The sequence below is a fragment of the Ovis canadensis genome, chromosome 12 (assembly GCF_042477335.2).
Source record: "Ovis canadensis isolate MfBH-ARS-UI-01 breed Bighorn chromosome 12, ARS-UI_OviCan_v2, whole genome shotgun sequence".
Lineage (NCBI taxonomy): Eukaryota > Metazoa > Chordata > Mammalia > Artiodactyla > Bovidae > Ovis > Ovis canadensis.
The window spans coordinates 86,021,318-86,041,296 of NC_091256.1; the positions used below are offsets into that span (position 1 = coordinate 86,021,318).

The 19,979-nt window shown below is 52.2% G+C and overlaps 1 protein-coding gene across 1 annotated transcript in view; it reads left to right on the forward strand.

Moving 5' to 3' along the window:
- The window catches only part of PLXNA2 (plexin A2), a 226,595-nt gene that overhangs the window by 31,277 nt on the left and 175,339 nt on the right, over positions 1 to 19,979 (forward strand). The window contains exon 3 of the mRNA XM_069544266.1: positions 2,312 to 2,494. Within this exon, the coding sequence (XP_069400367.1) occupies positions 2,312 to 2,494 (183 nt within the window). The remainder of the gene's footprint in view (positions 1 to 2,311; positions 2,495 to 19,979) is intronic.

Below are 19,979 nucleotides of genomic sequence, written 5' to 3' on the forward strand. Positions count from 1 at the left end.
AACTTTCAGAGCCGAAAGGCAGCTTGACAGTTGCCTGCTCCAGTCCTTTTCCTTTACAGTGGAGAACGTTTAGACTCAGAGAGGGTGTGTGGCAGATCCAAATCACACGTCTGGCTAGGGGTAGAGGCAGGGCTACAATCTAGATTTTCTGATTCTTTACTGGGACACTTGTGCCTACAGCATAAGGATGAGAAAGAGAAGTAGAAAATGTAAAAAGTGGTAGCTGAGTCCTCTGACCTGCCTTTCTAGGGAGCTTGAAATTTCCATCATTGGCTCCAGGGATGTGCTGGTGAGTCTTTAAACGGATGGTTATACGCAGGCAGTGGATGTGGTAGGGAAGAGATGGGGCTGGGGGAATCTTGATCAGAAGCATCTGCCAATGTCCTTGGTGTAAATACTCCCACTGTGAATGATTTCAAGCCACTAGTGTGATGCCGCTAAATGCAGAGATAGATGTATGGGCATCCGTCCTGAGCTGGCTGGAGCAGGTCATTGCTTCACTCCCTTCCTGAGAAACTTATCCCTTCTATTGTGCAGAGCTACATAAAATCCAGAGTTCAAGGTAATCCTTAACCTAAGACTCAAGTTTCCTTTCCTAAAGAATGAACACACACAACCACACACAAGCGTAGTGCCATGATTCGCTTGTTGGAGCAGCAGATCGCTACGAAACACCAAGGAATCAGAAGGATGCAAGCACTGTTCCCTTTGGATCTGAACAGGGAATGGAAGGGAAGTTCCTGTTTTACCAAAAGGAAAAAAAAAACAAACCAAAAACGCTGATACACCAGTTATTCCTAGGAAATGAGGCTGTCAGGGGCCAGTAAGTCAGCCTGCTCTTCCCTGGTGTGGCTGAGAGGAGGAGCGTGATGGGAACACGTCTCTCCACCATGCCTTCCATGCTTCCTGTGACCATCATTTCCTTCCTCCCCGGGATGCCTTTCCAGACCCAGAAGGAACAGCTGCAGCAGGGCTCAGTGTTCTTTCAGGCCCAGAGTTGGCAACTTTTGCCCAAAGGGTCCCCTGTTGTGTAATCAGCCAGGCCATTTCAGAGGACCCATCATCGCCAGCCCCAGGCCAGACAGTGCAGAGAATGCACGCTCCTTAGCAGGCCCTGGCCTCGGGATGCATGCAGTCTGTTTTCTTCTTCTTCTTCTCTTTTTTAAGCTGAGTGAGATCTTGGAAATAATTTAAAAGCTCCTAAAGAGGATGTTACTAGTTAAGGTTCACAGAGCCACACAGAGGTAGGACAGAGGGTAGAAATCTTTCTCTCCAGCTATTTTTTCACTTGCTCAAGGCCATCTCCTTTCGAAGTACCCCAGTCTCTCCTGATAGATATACTCTTTATACAAGCACACCCTGCAAAAGGCTGCTAACGGGAAGGTCTTCATCCTCAGAATCGACCCAGATTCCATCGAAGACCTCTAAAGACGAAGGTGAAAATCGCTGCGTGCTTGTGCTTAGTTGCTCAGTCGTGTCCGACTCTTGAGACCCCGTGGACTGTAGCCCACCAGGCTCCTCTGTCCATGGGATTCTCCAGGCAAGAATACTGGAGTGAGTTGCATGTCTTCCTCCAGGGGCTCTGCCAGAGTCAGGCAGAACCCATGTCTCCTGCATTGCATGCCGGTGGATTCTTTCCCCGCTGACCCATAAGGGAAGCCTGAAACTCACTGTTCAACGTGACCAATCTTTGCAGGCATCATTTCCTTTCCTCCCCAGTGACTCTCTCATGCGGATGGGCAGGTAGTATGACACGTGAAGAAACTGAGATTCATGTAGATGAAGTGGCTTTTCCAAAGTATAAGGCACTGTTCAATATCACGATAACTGTTTTCAGTCTATCCCCAGTATGGGATGTGGAATGGCTGAAAATTCCTCATGCCCAGAGGCAGGACTTTGCAGTCCAGGAAACAAATAAGGAGCCCCCTCCAGGCTGTAAGAATCTTGTGAGGTTGCCTCTAGACTGAATCCTCACTGTCTAAACAGAAAGAGCCCCACCAATGGCCACAGGGAGTTTCAATGACAAGGACATGAGTTCCAGCGATCAGTTTTGCAAATTGCCGCTGGTGATCTTTGGGTGGCAGCGGGTGCAGGAGGAAGCTGCTGGGTCCTCTCTCTGGATTCACTGGAGCCAGTGTGGGTTCACGGGGTGGGTGTGTGGGTCTGCGCGGGCAGCATATGTTAGTCCCCATGCCTGCACTTCTCCGAGGCCCAGTGTCCCAGGCTGGTGGCCGCAGAGGCTGGGCTGGTGTGGGGTGATTCTGCCCTACCCCCGCTGACACTCACCCCTGGTCCCTCCCCTTCTCTCCAGCCGGTGCCCATCGATGACAACTTCTGTGGACTGGACATCAACCAGCCACTTGGAGGCTCGGTCCCAGTGGAGGGCCTGACCCTGTATGCCACCAGCCGGGACCGCATGACCTCAGTGGCCTCCTACGTTTACAACGGCTACAGCGTGGTGTTCGTGGGGACAAAAAGCGGCAAGCTGAAAAAGGTAAGGGTCTGAGCCTGGATGTCGTGATGCTGTAACTAGAGGCAACTCGGTTTTCTTGGGGTGGGGGCAGTTAAAACGGGGATGGCACTATGGGGTAATTCGTGGTTTATCTTCCAGCTGCTTCCTCTAGCTGTTGGTCAATGAATGTCTTGGGAATATACACATATTTCAATATTGTTGAAACACCAAGGAATTAGGAAGGTGTGTCTGGCTAAAGGAGAAAAAACAAATGTTATCTTCAAATCAAGTAGAACTGATTTTTTGATTATCTATATTATGAATGGTTCACATCACAAATCCCTCCCCACAGCTTCTAGAGTTGAGCAGAAGTCTTTGTTGAGTCCCAAGCAGCTGGTTGAAGCAGATGATGGATCCTGGTTCTCAGTAAATGGGGTGCAGCTCTGGGATGGTATATGTGCCTGGCTTAGAGGCCATTCCCCTGTCTTTCCTTTTCCTGCAATCGCAGAGCCTTCCCTGCCCCTCCGTCCCCACCCCCAGGACCCAGGAGGAAGTAGACATCTTATCCCTTGTGTGTGTGTGTGTGCGCGCGCACGCGTGTACCTGCCCTGGGCACTTCTGCCTGCAGGAGGGCATGGGCCCTCTGGGGCTGGCAGCGCGGGAAGCCTCCTGCATGGCAGGCTGAGGCCGGCAGCTTGTACCTGCTTGTCTAGCGCCCCGGGCGTGGAGACTACGAAGCACAGTCAGGTTCATTACGTGGGATTACAGCCGCTGCATTCTTTCCGATCCCTGCTAATCCCTTTTTCCCACGCTCACCCGCCCCCCTCCTGCCCCCTTTCCTGTCCCCCCACCTGTGGATCAAGGCACCGGCCAGACCTCTCTGCATTTCACCTTGATGTTGGCTTCAACCCTGTAGCTCTTCCCTCCTAATCCATTTAGAGCCTCTGGAGAGGTGTTGTTTGGGAAGGAGGGTGGCAGGGAAGGAGCCTGAGGAGGAAGTTCCGTGTTCTGCTTGTTCTGAGTTGCTGCCAAAGGAGGTGAGAAAAACTGGTCCGGGTTGATATGGAGGTGCTGAACCCAACAGACCTTCTTCTTCTCATGGTACCAGAGCCCCTTAAGCCTTTCCTCACTCAAGGGAGAGCTTCCTGCCTCTTCCAGCCCTGCGCCCTCTGCTCGGCCTGGGACTGTGGGCCCTGGCTTGGTTTCAGGCCCAGGAGACTGAGGGTACGTGTGGTCCCTGTGTTTGCTTTTCCAAAAGTGGAGAGAGAAGGGGTTGGCCTTCTGAGATTCCACTAGGATTTAAAAGTGGTATATTCTGGGAAAGAATCTGAAAAGGAATGTATATATTTAAAACTGAATCAGTTTGGTGTGGCTCAGATGGTAAAGTATCTGCCTGCAGTGGGGGAGACCCGGGTTCGATCCCTGAGTTGGATCGATCCCCTGGAGAAAGAAATGGCAACCCATTCCAGTATTCTTGCTTGGAGAATTCCATGGACAGAGAGCCTGGCAGGGGGACAGTTAATGGGATTGCAAAGAGTCGGACACAACTGAGCAACGAACACACACACACATACCTGAACTTAACACTACATTATAAATCAACTATACTTTGACTTCTGAAAAGTAGCGTAGGATCAGAAAGACCCGCTGGAGGAGGAAAGGACACCAGACTCTAGTGCTTGCCTGGAGAATCCGTGGACAGAGGAGCCGGGTGAGCTGCAGTCCATGGAGCCGCAAAGAGTCAGACGCGACTGAACAACTGAGCACAGCGTATATTCTATCCACAGGGTTCAACTTGGACACTCTGAGGCTGGCTACCTTTCTACAGGGTTATCTATACAGTCGAGTAGATTTTGCCCAGGGACTCTGGGACAAAGAGTCTATGGGAGTTGAAATCTAGCCCGAACTTTCTTGGTCAAGCCAAGCGCCCTCGGGTATAAACATACCCCCAGAGGGGTCCTCTTACTGTTTCATCTGCCTGTAGGGACCACCTCCATCTCAGCTGCACAAGGACTTTCTAAGGCCAGCAGTAACCGCAACCAGGCTGGTGCTCAGCATCTTTCTCTGTCCTTCCGGAACCTTCAGTCTCTCTTCTGCATCATTCCTGTGACCCTGTCTCTATTCTCTTAAAAGTTCTATTAAAGGCGGAAGTCATGCTTTATTCATATTTATTTCCTTCTTCCTGCCTCATCCTTTCATCAAATGTTCCCTCCTGGGATGGGCCCCAAAACTATCTTGAAAAATAGAACCCTTTTCTGAGAAGTCTTAGAGACCATCTAGCCCAACACTGGTGTTATTTGACAAGAAAATTGAGGTCCAGAGAGGAAAAATGACTCATCCGAGCTTAGAGATGAGGACAAGTTGCCTCTTGCCCTGACACCCAAGTTGGCACCCTTTTTACATAAAGAGGCAGCCACGGAGCCTGAGGGTGGAGGCTGAGAACAGTCTTCGGGTTCAGGCTTGCTACGAGGTTCAGCCAGGGGCTAGCACCTTCTCTCTGCTGGACTCTGGATACGAGTTAGGGAATTATCGTTTTCTGAATGGACGGATGAGGGCCGAGTGAAGGCAGAACCCCCCAGCGAGGCCCAAAGGGCCCTGCGCGCACCTTCCCATTGCCTCTGTGTGTCTTGTGCACACAGACAGGGGGCTGCTGGGGCACCTTTCCAAGCCAGGCTCTCCAGGTGGCTCTCCTCGCCCTGTAGGAACCCCAGCAGACAGGTCACGGAGGCAAGTTGCAGGGTTCAAGGACGAGGCTGGGGGTGTGGCCACCCACAGCTTGTTCCAACCTGCAGGCCGGCTCCTTCTCCTCTCTCTTGGCTTTGCTGTTCTCTGCCTGTTTCCATGAGCTCATAATGCCCCTCTTTCTCCTGGGGCGACTCACCCTTCCTTTCCACCCGCATGCCTTGGAAGCACCTGATACCAATGCCAGCTCCCACCAGCCTCCCGTTTACCCAGAGAAATGGCCCATGAGGAATCTGTGGAATGTCCCCAGGAAACCCTACCATGGTCCAGGCCCCAAAGCTCTTTCAACACAGGAAGGAAAATAAAGAAAAAAAAAAAATAGCCAAGAGTTTGGAGACGGGAGGGAAGCTGGGTGCGTCAGAGCCACTCATTTCTTCCCTGCTTGGCCAGGCGTCTGTCAGACCGCGTGGACTGCGTCCATGGCAGCCCATGGGAACAGGATGTCCCGAGTGGGGACGGCTAGAGGAAGCAGAGACTCGCCAGAAGTGGCAGGACCGCGAAGGGCTGCTCTGTGCTGCGTCACGTTCGTGCTCACACCCAGCCCTCGGCTGGACACGCGGAGAGCAGTGCAGACAGGCCACTGCCTGCCAAGCCGCGAACACGCGGAGGGAACAAACAGAAGAAGGGCGAGACCTCAGAACCCAGAGGGGTCATACGTGCAGAGCCTAAGGACCAGGGCAGTAGAGGCCATAAGAGGACAGGCCAGAATCCCCCACAGAGATGGAACAGTTCCAGAGATATCAGCTGCAACCAGGTGATTAACCTGGAGGGCTTCCCGGAAGAGGAAGCTTACCAGGATTTGCTCCAAGACTGAATGAAACAAAGTGATGAGTTGAGGGTGGGAGAAAGGCCCCCTGTAGACCTCGGCTGCCACATTGAGAAGACGCAAAGCATGTGTCAGGAAGGTCTAGAGTGCCTGGCGGGGCTTGGAGGACTCGGTGAGGTGCAAGCCAAGAAGCAGAGTGGCTTGAGGCTTCAGGCGCTAAGAGGATCAAGTGAAAAGGACCTTGGGATTTTCACTGACCTTGTGAGCCAACTGTCTGATCTGGCAGAGTTAATTAGTCTTCATCACACGAACAAAAGAGCGAATTCCAAGTCCTAAGAAGTGGTGACTCCACTTTACACTGGAGATAACATTGTAAGAGGGCTAAGTCAACTAAAAAGTATGAGCTCAGCAAGGGCTGGAAGGATATGGGAGTCTTGCTCTCTGGAGAATATGTTTAAAAGGCTGTTAGCCCAAGGGAAGAAGAGTAAAGGAGGGGACCTAACAGCTTTCTTCACACAGTATGATTTACTGAGCACTTATTAAGTGTTGTTCATAGAGCTTTTATCTCCTAACTCATCTAATCCTTACATCGCTGAATGGGGTAAGTGCTGTGATGCCCTCCATTTGACTGATGAGGAAACGGAGGCCCAGAAAGGTAAAGAAATGTGTCCAAGGCTGCACGGCAAAGTAAATGGCAGAGCCGGGATTCGAACCTGGATCACCTGGTTTCCCAAGCTTCGGGCTTCTCTGCTAAGCTGTGCCAGATGAATTAGACTGATTCGTGCGGACCCAAAGGGCACCAGAGGGCCACCAGGTGGGGCTTCCGGTAAAATAGCTTTCCACTTAGTGTAAGGAAGAAGCTTCTTGTAGCCAAACTGTCCCATCATAGAAAGGGTTGACTCAAGAGGAAATGACCTCCCAGTCTCAGTGGAAACACTGGGGCAGAGCCTGGGTGGCCCCCGATCAGGGAGGCTGTGGAGGGGCCCTGCCCCATGCACGTGACTTTCCATTCATGCCACACCATTCCAGCTCTGCCTCCTTCGGTAGGAGTGGGGGTTCAGGGGGGCCAGAGGAGGCGTCCAGAGCCAGGAGGCCGAGGCCCCCGGGGTGTGTGGGCTCTGAAGTCCCCGCTGGGTCTGTGCTGACCCTCGGGGTGTGGCAGAAAGGCCCCTCAGGGTCAGCAGGGAGGCACTTGGCCCAGAGAGAGGGTGAGACGGGGCGCAGATGATGGTGAGGGCGGGTTGGCCCGGGATGCGGGGCAGGGGAGCGACAGCAGGACCCCCCAGACCTAGGCACGGCTGACTTCGGACACCCCTCCTGGCCGCAGGCAGGCCGTGGGGTCCCCCGGCGCAGACACGGAAGATTGTGGCCACAGGGACCTCGAGCTCTTTGCCTACCACGTCCCGGGTTGGCGCATGCAGTCCCAGAGGCAGGCCACGGGCTGTAGGAGGGAAGGGGCTGAGCCGAGAAGGCAAGAGACTCCAGGAGCAGGAAGCAGGACTCACAGGACTTGGGGCAAAGACCTCTTGGTTCCTCTCTTTCATTCGCACCTGCTGGAACCACTGCCTCAAGGCCTGGCTTCCCCTTTCTCTGCCTCCTCCGGCCCCCCAAACCCAGGGCCTCCCAAGAGCAGGGGGCCTGCTTCTCCTTCTTGTCCCTGCACCGCAACACCCCTCCTGCTCGAGGCCCGTCCTCACCTAGCCCGTAAGGCCCTCCTCATATACCCCACCGCTTTGCTCCGACAAACATGGGAGCGGCTGCTAACGCGTCCCCGCCTCTTGAGAGTCACCATCCTAGAGATCAGGGACCCTCTTTTCCATAGATGTCGCCCATCCCTGCGATCAGATCCCTTGTCTCTCACCCCTCAGGTGCTCATGAAATTTGTCTGAGATGTACCTTCTCCAGGCCAGACATGCATTTGCATGGAGTGGTATAGAGACAGACACCAAGAGTGACTCCTGTTCACGCGGCTGGTTTGCAGAGGGAGGAAGTTGGGATGCGGTGTGCAGGTCTGGGCAAAGGGGCAGGCGGGTGAGGAGTCTAAGAAACAAGAGAACTGCCAGGACAGGAAGAGAGTTTGCTGGTGAACAGCGCTTGGAAGAGGGTGGAGCTGAGCTCTCAGAAATGTGGATAGAGCTGGGACAAGGGAGCTGGGTTGCTGCTGTCACCTGCATATCCCCAGGAGAGCATGGCCAGCCATCTGCCTCGCCTGCATCACGGGCAGGCTTGCCTCCAGCAGGGAGGCAGGTACAAAGGCCCAGGTGACGTCCCTCCCCAGCACCATCCCCCATGCCAATCCTCTGTTTATTGGACGAACTCCCAGACATTTTGGCAAATCCACAGAGACTCAGCCTTTTCAAGGTCTGGGGAGAGCTGTGGCCTCTTTTAGCTCCACCTTCTTTCCCGATGGCTAAGGCAGCCACCAGAATGCCTGTGAAATTCTTGAGGAAAATTCTTTCTGCCTTCCCCCATGGGACCTAGCAGCGCAAAGCCTCCAGTCTGCAGCCCACAGGAAACCCGTTTGACGTCCCTTCCCATTCCTATTCTTCTCTTTGTAAGCTCACAGACGATTTACTGAGCCAAGTCAGGAAAACTGCAAGCTTCTTGCAGGAGTAGCTTAAGAGCTGGAAAGGCTCCATCAGGAGCACAGAAGGATTAAGTCTCCCGGGCCCTGGGGCTGATGGCTCAGTTACTTGATAACACTGATTATTTGTAAGATATCTTTCCACAGTTCTTTGCATCCTCCACAAATACTCCAACTAAGGGTGGTGACTGCTCCCTGCATCTCCGCTCCATGTTCCAAACATAGAAAACAGAGCCCCCGGGATGTTCAATATCTTGCCCAAGGTTACACAGCCCTGCCGTTAGCAACACGGAAACCTTGGGCATTTAGGCTTCCTCCCACACAGACGTTCCTAACCTATGACTTGGCTCCCTTGTGGGGCGGGGTTGTCTTGTGGACGGAAAGCCAAGTTGGATGCAAAGCTGAGAAACATGCCCCTCTCTGTGAGCCAACGCCACAGAACAATAGCCACTCACTCCTCATTCCTGGGAGTGGAAATGATTCACTCGTCTCTCGGTGTGAACCCTGGATCAAGTAAACAGCCAGGGTCGTGGCTCTTGTTGCAGGAGACTCAGCGGCTGTCCCGGGACCTGGGACCACTGAGCCAAGGCTCCCCGAGACATTTCAGCAGCAGCTCCAGAGGCTGGGGGCAGTGGGAAGCAGACACCCTCTCCTCCTGCCCTAGGGCCTGCGCGGAGGAGGTTGGGGTGGTAGTTGGAGCTCACCATCACATCCCTAGTAATGAGTTTGGCTCCCTGCCCAGGCTCCTGCCGCCAAACTCGCTGTTTGTTTTGTTGTTTTATCGGCCTCTTGGGTCCCGAGAACCAGTCTTCTGAAAGCTGGGAAAGGCAGCATTTGGTTGGCACGAGGAAGGGGGCATATTTACAGAATCCCCCTAAACCCTTGCCCCCGGCCAAAACATCTCCCCTATTTCACCATGACAAGCGGGGAGAGGGGTGTGGGTTTCTATCTGGAGCCCCAGCTGAGCTCCAGGGAAGAGGCCCTGATCTCCCAGAGCCATTCTGAAAGGAGAGGAGAGATTCATTTACTGTTTGCACCTTTTGCGTGCCTCCTTGTGTGCTTCGGTCTCGGGCAGGCCCTGAGTGAGGCTCCAGGCTGCATGCTCAGCTGGCTGCTTACCGCACCCTGAGAGGAACCCTTTGGAGTCCAGGCTGTGTCTCAGAGCAGGTGAAGCGCAAGGGTCCTGATTCAAGCTCTCGGAACCCAAGTGGCCCAAATAGGTTCTGGAGAATTTTTCAGAGGCCACAGTGCTAATGTTTGCGGAGCATCTTTAGGAAAATACAAACCGCATCGACGTACATCCTTCTGGACCATTGAGCCCTGGCTGCTTGGGGATGCAGAGCATGGCAAATAGCTCAAAGTTGGACAAGACCTCCGAAGACCCCCTGGTCCTGCCCTCCTGCCCTCAGGTAGGAGCCTGTTTGCATAACAAAGAGCATCTGAGCCTCCAGAGTGCAGTCCTGACTCCAGCTGTTAACTGTTTGACCTCTGAGCTTTAGTTTCCTCATGTGTAAAATGAAGACAGTTATAATACCTGCCTCGTGAGACTCTAATGAGAATTAAATGAAATCATTTGCTTTTGAACAAAAATGTACTGAATGCCTACTATGCACCATTTGCTGGGTATACAGTAGTGAAAAGTCAACACTGCCTGCCCTAGAGAAGATTATACCTTAATATGGGAAGACCGATGAGAAAATAATGAGAAAGCACAATATACAACATATTTAGAAGATAACAAGTGATAACGAAAAAATAGAGCATGATAAAATAATTTATGAAAAGCGGGGTGCTGAGTTTATATGCATTTCAGTACCATTACTATTGTTACTTAACTTGTGAGCCTCACTTTTTTTTTTTTTTTTTCCTGTGGAGTGGGTAGTAGTAATAAACACTTTGTGTGGTTGCTGGAAGGACACAGTGAAATCTTGTATGAAAAGTGCTTGCTCTGGTGCTTGGCAACAAAAGTGCTTCCATTATTATTACCAGCATCTTTGAGGCTGCCCCCTGAAGCCCACTTCTCCTCTGACTCCCTGGGGGAGTGGAGCTGTCAGATCAGCCTCCTTTTTAGTGACATGTTTGCAAGGTCAGATGGAGGAAGCGAATCCTGCTCCCTGCCCCCAGCCCTAATCATGGGAAAGAAAATCCTTAGAAGACTAGGCTAGCCGGGCCAAACTAATCTAACCCTGCTGGACACTGCCACCCAGCTGCCTTAGTCACCAGGGAGAGCTTTCCGAGTCCTGTATCAACGGTATGTACTGACCCCTCCTCAAGGCGGGGCTGGGGGAAGTGCTGGTTCCGCTCTTACAGCTTGGTAGTATTAACTAAAATGGAACCATCCGCTGTGCTTTGCATGCTCCCAAGCCCACCTTAATATCCTAGGGTTGCGCAGCTCTGCCTTAGATGAACTGTGTGATCTTGAGCAGACCTCAGTTTCCTCAACGGACCCACTGAAGCTACTTTGCAAGATCACTATGCACGTCGGATGCGGAGGCTGTAAAGCACTTACTGTTGGGCCTGGTGCGTAGTAGATGCTCAATAAACGGCAGCCGTTGTTGCTATTACCACTGTATCTACAAGCGTGACCCTCCCTAGTGTTATTGCTACCACTTTTGTACCATTACCGTGCTTTACTTCCAACGACCCAGATTCTCTTGGTTTCTATTAGCTCATGAATCGTTATTTTAGGATAAGTAGGGTGCTTCCCAGGTGGGAGAGTGATAAAGAATCCACAGGAGACTCGGGTTTGATCCCTGTGTCGGGAAGATCCCCTGGAGAAGGAAATGGCAACCCACTCCACTATTCCTGCCTGAAAAATCCCATGGACAGAGGAGCCTGGCGGGCTACAGTCCATGCGGTTGCAAAGAGTCAGACACAATTAAACGAGCACACACACACACACACACACACTCTCTGTCTCTCTCTCTCTCACACACACACACACAGGTGCTAAGCCCTGCAGTAAGTGGCTTTTTAGTTAAGCCTCGCCGTACCCTTATAAGGTAAGGATTAATAGTAGGCCCATTTTCCATATGAGCAGAGGGAGGCTCAGCAGAGTTAGGTAGCTAACCAGAGCCCCATTGCTACTAAGTGGAAAGCTGGGATTGGAATCTGAACCTGTCTGTCTCCAGACCTGGGCTTAGTGAACCACGAGCGCTGAGCCCTGGGCCGCCCTCCTCTAAGGCTCGGCTGGCTCCTCGGTGACCCCCCACCTGCCCAAGGGAGCTGCAAGGAGCTGCGAGAGGAGAGTCAGGGGGACCGAGTTTGCCCTCTTCCCAGCCAAGGTGCCGGGGAGGCCTGGGCCACGGCAGCTGTCCCCCCAGCACACGCTGCCTGGTGCCACCCCCCACAGGCCTCCTCCTCCCCTCCCCACCCACCGCAGCCCAGACTGCAGAGGATGGGGTGGCCGCCTTTGTGCCACACAGTCCCCAGCTGACCCCCCTTTCCCCAGGCATCATTGTTTGCCATGAGCTTTCTGAAGGGGACACAAAGCAGTGTTACTGACGAGGCCAAGAGCAGCTGTGTCAAGCGTGGGGCATCACGCTGCTGTCAAGCCCATCATCCCTTGGAGCCCCCCAGCTCTCCTTCAGAGACGCTGTCTGGGGTCTTTTGTGTGCCCATCATACCGTTCGGAGCTGGCCGGGCAAAGGTTTCAGCGGTGGGGAGGAAGACTCTGAGCAATGGAGTCATTTTGATCTGGAGAAATTGGAAGAGACATTTAGTGCAATAGTTAACAGCAAGCCACTGCTGGGGGGTGGTGGGTGGGTGGGTTGCAATGCTTGTTCTCTGTTTACGGAGCTTATGCAATTCCATCAATATTGATGCCTGATGCCTTTGATTCTGACACTAATCATTGCTATGAATTAAATTTGCAGCCATATAATTAGGATTGCTATTAATAGGGCCCTGAGCTAAGCTCTACGATGCGGCATGTCTTTTTCTTGATAGAAATGGCATCCTTGGAACTCTGCTAATGGGGCGCACCTGGGATTTGCCAAGAATGACGCGAAATTATACATTCTATATTTGTATTGGGCCTTTACTAAAATGCCAGCGAGCAAAGGTGAGGCTGGCGGGAGGGTTCTCCCCTGCCCTGCTGCTGTGGGCAGCAATTAGGTATCTCTCTCGCACTTCCAAGTCTTTGGGAAAGGATATTCCAGAGCCAACTTGCTTGCTCATGGTCCAGCTGCAGAGAGTCAGGAAGGTCTTCCCTAAGTTTAACCTAGTTCTAGTTAGTTTAGGCTAAGGGACTAGGCTAAGGTACTCTGGTAATTTTGTTCTCAGACTTTGAGGGGGATATGAACCAACCAAGGGAAGAAGAGTGTCTTGGTATGCCCCAAGTTTGGCTGGAAGGGGCTGAGCCAAACCCCTATTGAGAGTCCCAGCTGGCCGCATTTCTAGGGTGATTAGTAAGCATGACCCCCCCACACACACACTCATAACTGATTCCAAGGGCTCCCATCCAGAGAGCACCAGTGAACCTCACACCTAAAAGAGCCCACTGCTAGCCTGCTGGGAAAGGACGAGCTGTCCAGCGTGATGAGATGCCTTCCCGGGTAAACCTCCAGCAGGTCCATTGACTGAGGAGCCCCGTCTTTTATTATCATGAGGTCCCCAGGTCAGCACTCAAGACCCGATGCCCCCATTCAGCCTCTGAGTAATCATGTGTCATGGTGCACGGACGGGTCCTCTAATCCTTTTCCAACGACACGTGTGGTGACAGGCCCTGGCCCCCGGGAGTAGCAGTGTGCACCAGTCGGCATAAGGGATGCATTAGTCCCTGCCCGTTTGACCTTCAGCTTGAAAATAATTTTTCCTTCCTATCATCATTTATTGATTTTTTTTCCTTTCATGTTTTTAAGTCCTTGTGAGAAGACAATGGTTTGAGTTCAAGTCCTAACCTTCCCATTTATTAAATTTGTGATCTTAGCTAAGTTATGTAACCTCTTGGAAACTTGGAGTTGCAAGTTCACATTTTTAAAGCAGGGATAGTAACCTCTACTTCGTAAGGATCATAATGATTTTAAAGAAGTGTCTGAACTGCTTATCACGGGGCTTCTGTACCTAATGAGAGTCCCCACTTCCCTTCCCCTTTCTCATGTACATACTTGGATGTACAGGACGGCAAGAGGTAGCTCTTGGTACCCACGGCATTCGGAAGAATGCCGCTCTGTTTCCCACCTATTCGCAGGGACAGCACATGGAAAATTGATTCTTCCAAACGAATGGTGAGCTGCAGCATCAATTCCAAATGCCTTTGATCTTTTGCTCACTACACACGAGAAGGCTGAACAGGGGTTCCTCACCCCACCATAGACACCCAAGTCTCTGCTGTTTCTCTTTATTCTCAAGTAACCCAGAGTCCTAGGTGGACTGAACACATCTTTGGGTATTCAGGGGCCCTGAGTTCCAGCACGGCTCCCCGGTGCTTAGTGCCTCGAGGCAGAGAGAAAGGGGTGAGCGCGCCTTAGCGTCACCTGGAATGGGGGCTCTTTTTGGTACAGGAGTCTTACTCAGTTCTGGGTTCAGCCCACATGTGTAGGCAGACAGCAGGGGCCAGTGGCCAACATTAGCCAGAGGATGATTGATAGAAAAGCCTGGAAAACAGTGTGCTTGGTTCAGTCCTCAAGTACCCGAATTTGTCACAAATTAGTAAACAACTATTTTACTCTTTGTGCCTGAAGTTGAGAGGGATAGAGATTCGTGTTGGGGTATTGTTGAGGGAGTCACTGTTCTTTTGGTTCCCACCAAGTAGAGAGCATATATCAGTCCCTTTAATTCTTTAAATTAGCTTGTTGTTGGGCAAGCACCTAGTTACTCACATATGCATTCAGGCACAACCGGCACAGGTAACGCTCATCCCATTGTGGCCTCTTGTCACTTGCAAGATCTTGAATGATGCAAGCGAAGCCCCCACGGGCTCACCCAGTGAGGTGATGCTCCCCAAGTGCTGCTGAACCTCCAGTCTTCCCAAGAGTTGACCTGCTCTGGAATCCATAAAACACGGAGTAGCTTCAGTCCCAGACAGATTGTTGGTCTCCCCAGAGGAATGGCCACAGTCAGAGAAACAGAGGAAAACATATGCCCAACCTCCCCCCACCATCAAATCAAAGAAATAAAAAATCTGTCTCCTTGGTGCCTCCCCAATATTTATGTCTGAGCTCAGCAGACACCCCTGGGCTGCAGCCAGTCTGTGTATTAGCATTAGTCCATTACGCTTTTTATGACGCATGTTACCTACCCTCCACCCCTACCCCCCCACCACCATTGCAATATTTTATGACTGTCCTTTTCATTTCTGGAAAGAGCTTCACAGAATGGCAGATGCCTGCATTTCCCCACTCTTTGGGGAGCTATTTGTAGGCAGCCTGTCCCAGGCCATAAACAATGGGAGATAAACCACAGCCACGGGCAGTAAATGTATCCAAGGCCAAGGAGACACAAAGAGTAGGGGCTAGGGGGATCTTGGTGGTGTTTCTACACGCCCAGCAGCCAGTGGGTCTGGGGGAGCTGCCGCCCACAGAAGGAAAAGCAAGGGACTGATGCAGAAGTGGATGCCACAGTCCCGGATTTCTGCAAAAGCCAGAGGGAAATCCTACCACGCTCCCTCATTCCCGTGGAAGCCCCTTGTCCCTGAACTGCAATCAGAACCGGTAAACTTTCCAATAAGAAGAGGATGGTTCCCTTTGGCCTCATTTTCCGCTGCCAGCTCGTGTTGCTACGCAGATGACTCCGTGCCACTCCCGTGCCATTGATGCTGCTGGATGTTGGAGCCACTGCCTGCAAGTGTCTCTGCCTTCTGCCACCCCGCGTCCCTGGGACACCCACCCCAGCCCCTCCCTCCCCCCTTCTCCCCTCTCCACTCCTCTTACCCTCCCTTATGCCCAAGACCTAGTCTTCCCAATCAATCACTGCCAACTTCTGCCTCATTAAAACTTCAGCCAGGACTCTGGTGGTCCTGGAGGTGATATTTATTTATTTCGGCTTGAAGCGGCACCCACACACAAGCTGCTTGTGACGCCACAGGGGCCAACACCTGGAGCCAGCTTTGCTTCATAAAAGGCACCCCTGGGAGAAGAAAACCAAATTCTGAATGAATAATTGGTCTGGTGGAGCGTTCAGATTCTTTCTGCATGCACAAACAGCCACTGCAAGCAAAGAATGGAGCAGAGATAGAAGGAGGTGATTGGTGGGGAAGGTCTGCCAGCAAAGCCCTAATGAGTGCGTGGAAGAGTGTTCGTCACCCTCAACCCTGTCGTCACGGCAGGACATGGACAGAGGGTGGAGGTGATGCTCTTTTTCTCCTCCTCCTCTGGTTCCAGACCCCACATCAAATGGATACAAGCAGATGAAAGTGGTGTGCATTTAAAATGTCTGTACGCATCAGGCTGCTGGAGATAGTAGCTATTATACCGCGTGTATGTTTTTTTTGCAGTAAGCTGCTAAATTATTTATTGGGCACTGGGCTTTAATCTCATAAACCTGCCTGCGGGCCCCAGGCACCAGCAGGCTGAGTGCCACATAAAACGCAGACATCGGCCCGGCTGTGCAAAACACTCTGGTGACTCTGGCTAGTGAGTCCTCGTTTTCACTCGATCCTTCCCCCCAGATCGGCTCATTAACAGCAGGCAGACCCAATGAAGAGCCTTCTCATTTTCCCCTGGCTCTGAACTCGGAAGCTGATTTGCATCTTATGTGGTAGACCAGAGCCCCCACCTGAGCACAGAGAGCCAGGGGCGTGGTGGTAAGGAGCTGCCCCAGAGGCTGAGGGATGGGAGCCCTTAGAGAGGGCCGATGAGCCCAGAACCCCTGGATGTTGCTGGGATCATCCAGAGCTAAATCCCTAAGCTGTGAGTGCTTCCGGTTATCCCAACTTACCGAGAGATGACCCTGAACGAACCCTTGCCCCTTGGGCATCAATTTGTCCCCTTTAAGTCAAAGTGGTCTCTGCTTTCCTCCCTGGTTCCAGTCCAGAAGGTAGCTCTCTCGGTATAAATCTCCTGGAAGATACTAAGAACCCCCTTGAACTCAATGGTTTGAGGTACAAAGAACTTTCATATATACAGCACCCATTTTGAGCTCAGCTAGTAATCCTAACAACCCCACAGGCTGTGATCTTACAGATGAGGAAGCTGGCCCAGCGGAGTCAAGTGGTTTGCCCGGCATCACCCAGTGATAGCACTGTGATCGGACCCTGGCTGCCGATCCTTTGTGCATTCCAGATAGGGAAGCTCACGGGCGTTAAGCTAGTGTGGAAAACTGAGGCAGCAACCCTCTCTGACACCCAAACTGCCCAGGGCTGGCTGTGTGGGAGCCATGTTAACAGCCATGCCCGTGTCCCAAGAATGTGAGTACAAGAAGGCTGTGCTTTCCAGATCCTGGGCCTCCCTTCTCCTTGAGCAGATGGAGCAGTGCCAGGACTTGTCTGGGCTTCATCATTCACCGTGCTGCAGCCGCCAGCATCTTATGCCTCTCCCTCGGAAAGTCAGAGGGGCAGGGACGCCCGCTAGGAGGATGTGGCAGGAGCTGAATGCACCGGATTTTTCACCAATGTTCCAGGATTCGGGAGGGTTCACGATCTGCCCCCACAAATGTTCTGCAAACGTCTGTATGTCCATAATGTGTGTGTAGAGGGCCCATTACTCTCATCAGATTCTCAGGGCAGTCTATAACCCTGCAGTGTTGACTCTAATTTGTTAATATATACATCTTTAATTGGAGGGCGAGTGCTTCCCAATGGTGCGTTAGTTCCTGCTGTACAGCAGTGTGAGTCGGCAATAGGGGTGCATACAGCCCCTCCTCCTGCAGCCTCCCTCCCAACCCCCAATCCCACCGCTCTAGGTCATCACAGAGCGCCGAGCTGAGCTCCCTGTGTTAGTCAGCAGCTTCCCACGAGCTGTTTCATACGGCAGTGCCATTCTCTCAATTTTCCCTCGTGGCTTTTAGGCAGTGTGTCTTTGAGCTCTAAGGCGATGACTCCAGTCCCCCAATTCCATCCTCCTTCAATCAAAGCATCTTGCTCTCATCTACTGAATATGTGTCAGGGTTACCAGTATGATTCCTTTGCTGTTTAAAAGTAAGTTCGAATGGCAGGTGATGAAACCTCGGCCCTACCTGACCATCGAGTGGTGTGCGCCTCTTGTAACAGGCATGCCCACACCGTACTCACCACCTGCCATGCACACGCACATGTTAGACACGTGTATGCACATGAACACACGTACAGGTGCGTATTCTCACACGCACACAACAACAACAACAGCGCCCATTCCCAGCCTGGTGTGAGTGGCAACAGAACAAGGTGAGACAGAAGGAGCCCAGACCAAGGCCAGGAGGCGAGTGCGAGCCGAGGCATGGGGGCTAGATCAGGCCTGTGGGAAGGCCACGTGGGCAGGAGGCAGAGCGCCGGTCCCTGTCCTGGTTGTAAAGCCACATCGGACAGCACAGGCTAGGACCAGAGGACAAATGGGCGGGTCCATGTGAGTGTCCCGAGGACTAGCCCAGGCCAGAGGCAGGCCTCCTGATCATTGAGCCCCTGCTTCCAAGCCCAGCCTGAGGCCAGGGACAGGGGTGCGCACGGGGAGGGCGTGAGTTACTCCTAGAACCTTGATGCGTCTCCGTGGCCTTCTCACCTTGGGACTTTGTGTGCTGTCCTCTCATACTAGAAACACTTCCTTCCCCTTGCCCACCTAACACCTTCTCATTGTCAAGATGCCTTGACATCACCTCCTCCAGGAAGCCCCCTGCCCCCGCTTTGTGTGCTCCATGGAGCCCCATCATGCGACTATCAGAGTAGAGAACACAGTGGTTAAGAGATGTCCTGGTTCCACTCCTGACTGCCCCTTGGTACCTGGGTGGCATTGTAGGAATCACGCCACCTCTCTATGCCTGCTGCTTCATCTGCCAACTAGAAATAATGAAAGTTTCTGTCTCACAGGCTTGAGTTACATGAGCTGCGTGTAAGTGAGCCAGTGCAGGTAGAGCACATAGGTCCGCGTCCAGAACAGGACCAGGGCTCAGTGGATGTCGCCCCCGGCCATTAAACATCTGCTCATCTTCCTGTTTCTTGTCCCTGCCCTTCAGTACACTCAGCAGTTTGGGACTGTGGTAGCATTTGCGTCTGTAGGATCAAAAATATGGCAGTCATTCAGCACATGTCTAAAAGGAAAGGAAGGAGTCAGGGAAAGTGAGCGGTGGGGGGAAGAACTCCGAGAACAGAAGTCATCTCTCTGCCCCTGTCGCAAGGCATCTTCTCGGTGGGAGTCAGAAAGGGCTTGCGGGGGTTCCTCCTCCATGTAAGGGAGCATTGAGGAGTTCCTAGCAATGCCTCTGCCTGGCCAAGAGCAAGAGATGGGATTCTTTGAGGAGCGCACGTAAGTCAAGCCATCACATCTCATACACAGGAATTGAAGCCGTCAACTGCTGCAGGCAGATTCCCTTGGGACTGCCCTTTCCCAGAAGGGAAAATTCCTTCAGCCTCATTTCACTCACAGCCTCACTCACCTGTCACTTCTCGTCTGCAGATCCCACTAGGCACCAGTATGTTAGTTGCTCCGTCATGTCCAACTCTTTGCGACCTCATGGACCATAAGCCCACACCAGGTTCCCCTGTCCAGGGAATTCTCCAGGCAGGAATATTGCAGTGGGTAACCATTTCCTTCTCCAAGGGATCTTCCTGACCTAGGAATCAAATCTGGGTCTCCTGCATTACAGGCATATTCTTTACCCTCTGAGCCACCAGAGAAGCCCCCTGGGTACCAGGTCTGCACCAAAAAACAGCTGGCAGCAGAGATACCAAGATGCTCTGCCCAGCCTGCTCTGTGATTCCACCAATCTTCTGGAGTCCAGAGCTTAGTAGACGGTATACCTCCTGCCACCAAGGGTTTGAAGGTACAGAACTATATCCATGGTTACTTCACATGCTCATTCATACACTTGCTCATTCAAAAAAATGTGAATATTACTATCAATGTCTACTATGTGCTTTCAAATATATTACTTGTTGCTGATATCATCATTAACTACATTAAGCCAGTATCCCTCAACTGAGGCAGTTCTGTGGACATTTGGCAAGGTGTGGAGACATTTGGTTGTTATGTCTGGGGCAGGAGGGGCTACTGGCATCTACTGGGTGGAGGCCAGGGATACTGCTGAACATCCCAGGATGCACAGAACAGCTCCCACAACAAAGAATGACCCAGACCCACATGCTGCAGTGCTACAGCTGAGAAGCTGAACGAAGCAACGTACATTTATGGGCTGTCAGCTCTGTGCCAGCCAACTGCGCTAAGCACTCGGCTTCATTTAATCCTCCCAACTGCTCCGCAGCACAGGGGCCAGGACTATGTATCTTTCCAGATGAGAAGACCAAGTCGCAGGGAGGTGGAATTATTTCCCCATTCATTCATGCCGCGTGTGTTTATTGGACAACTCAG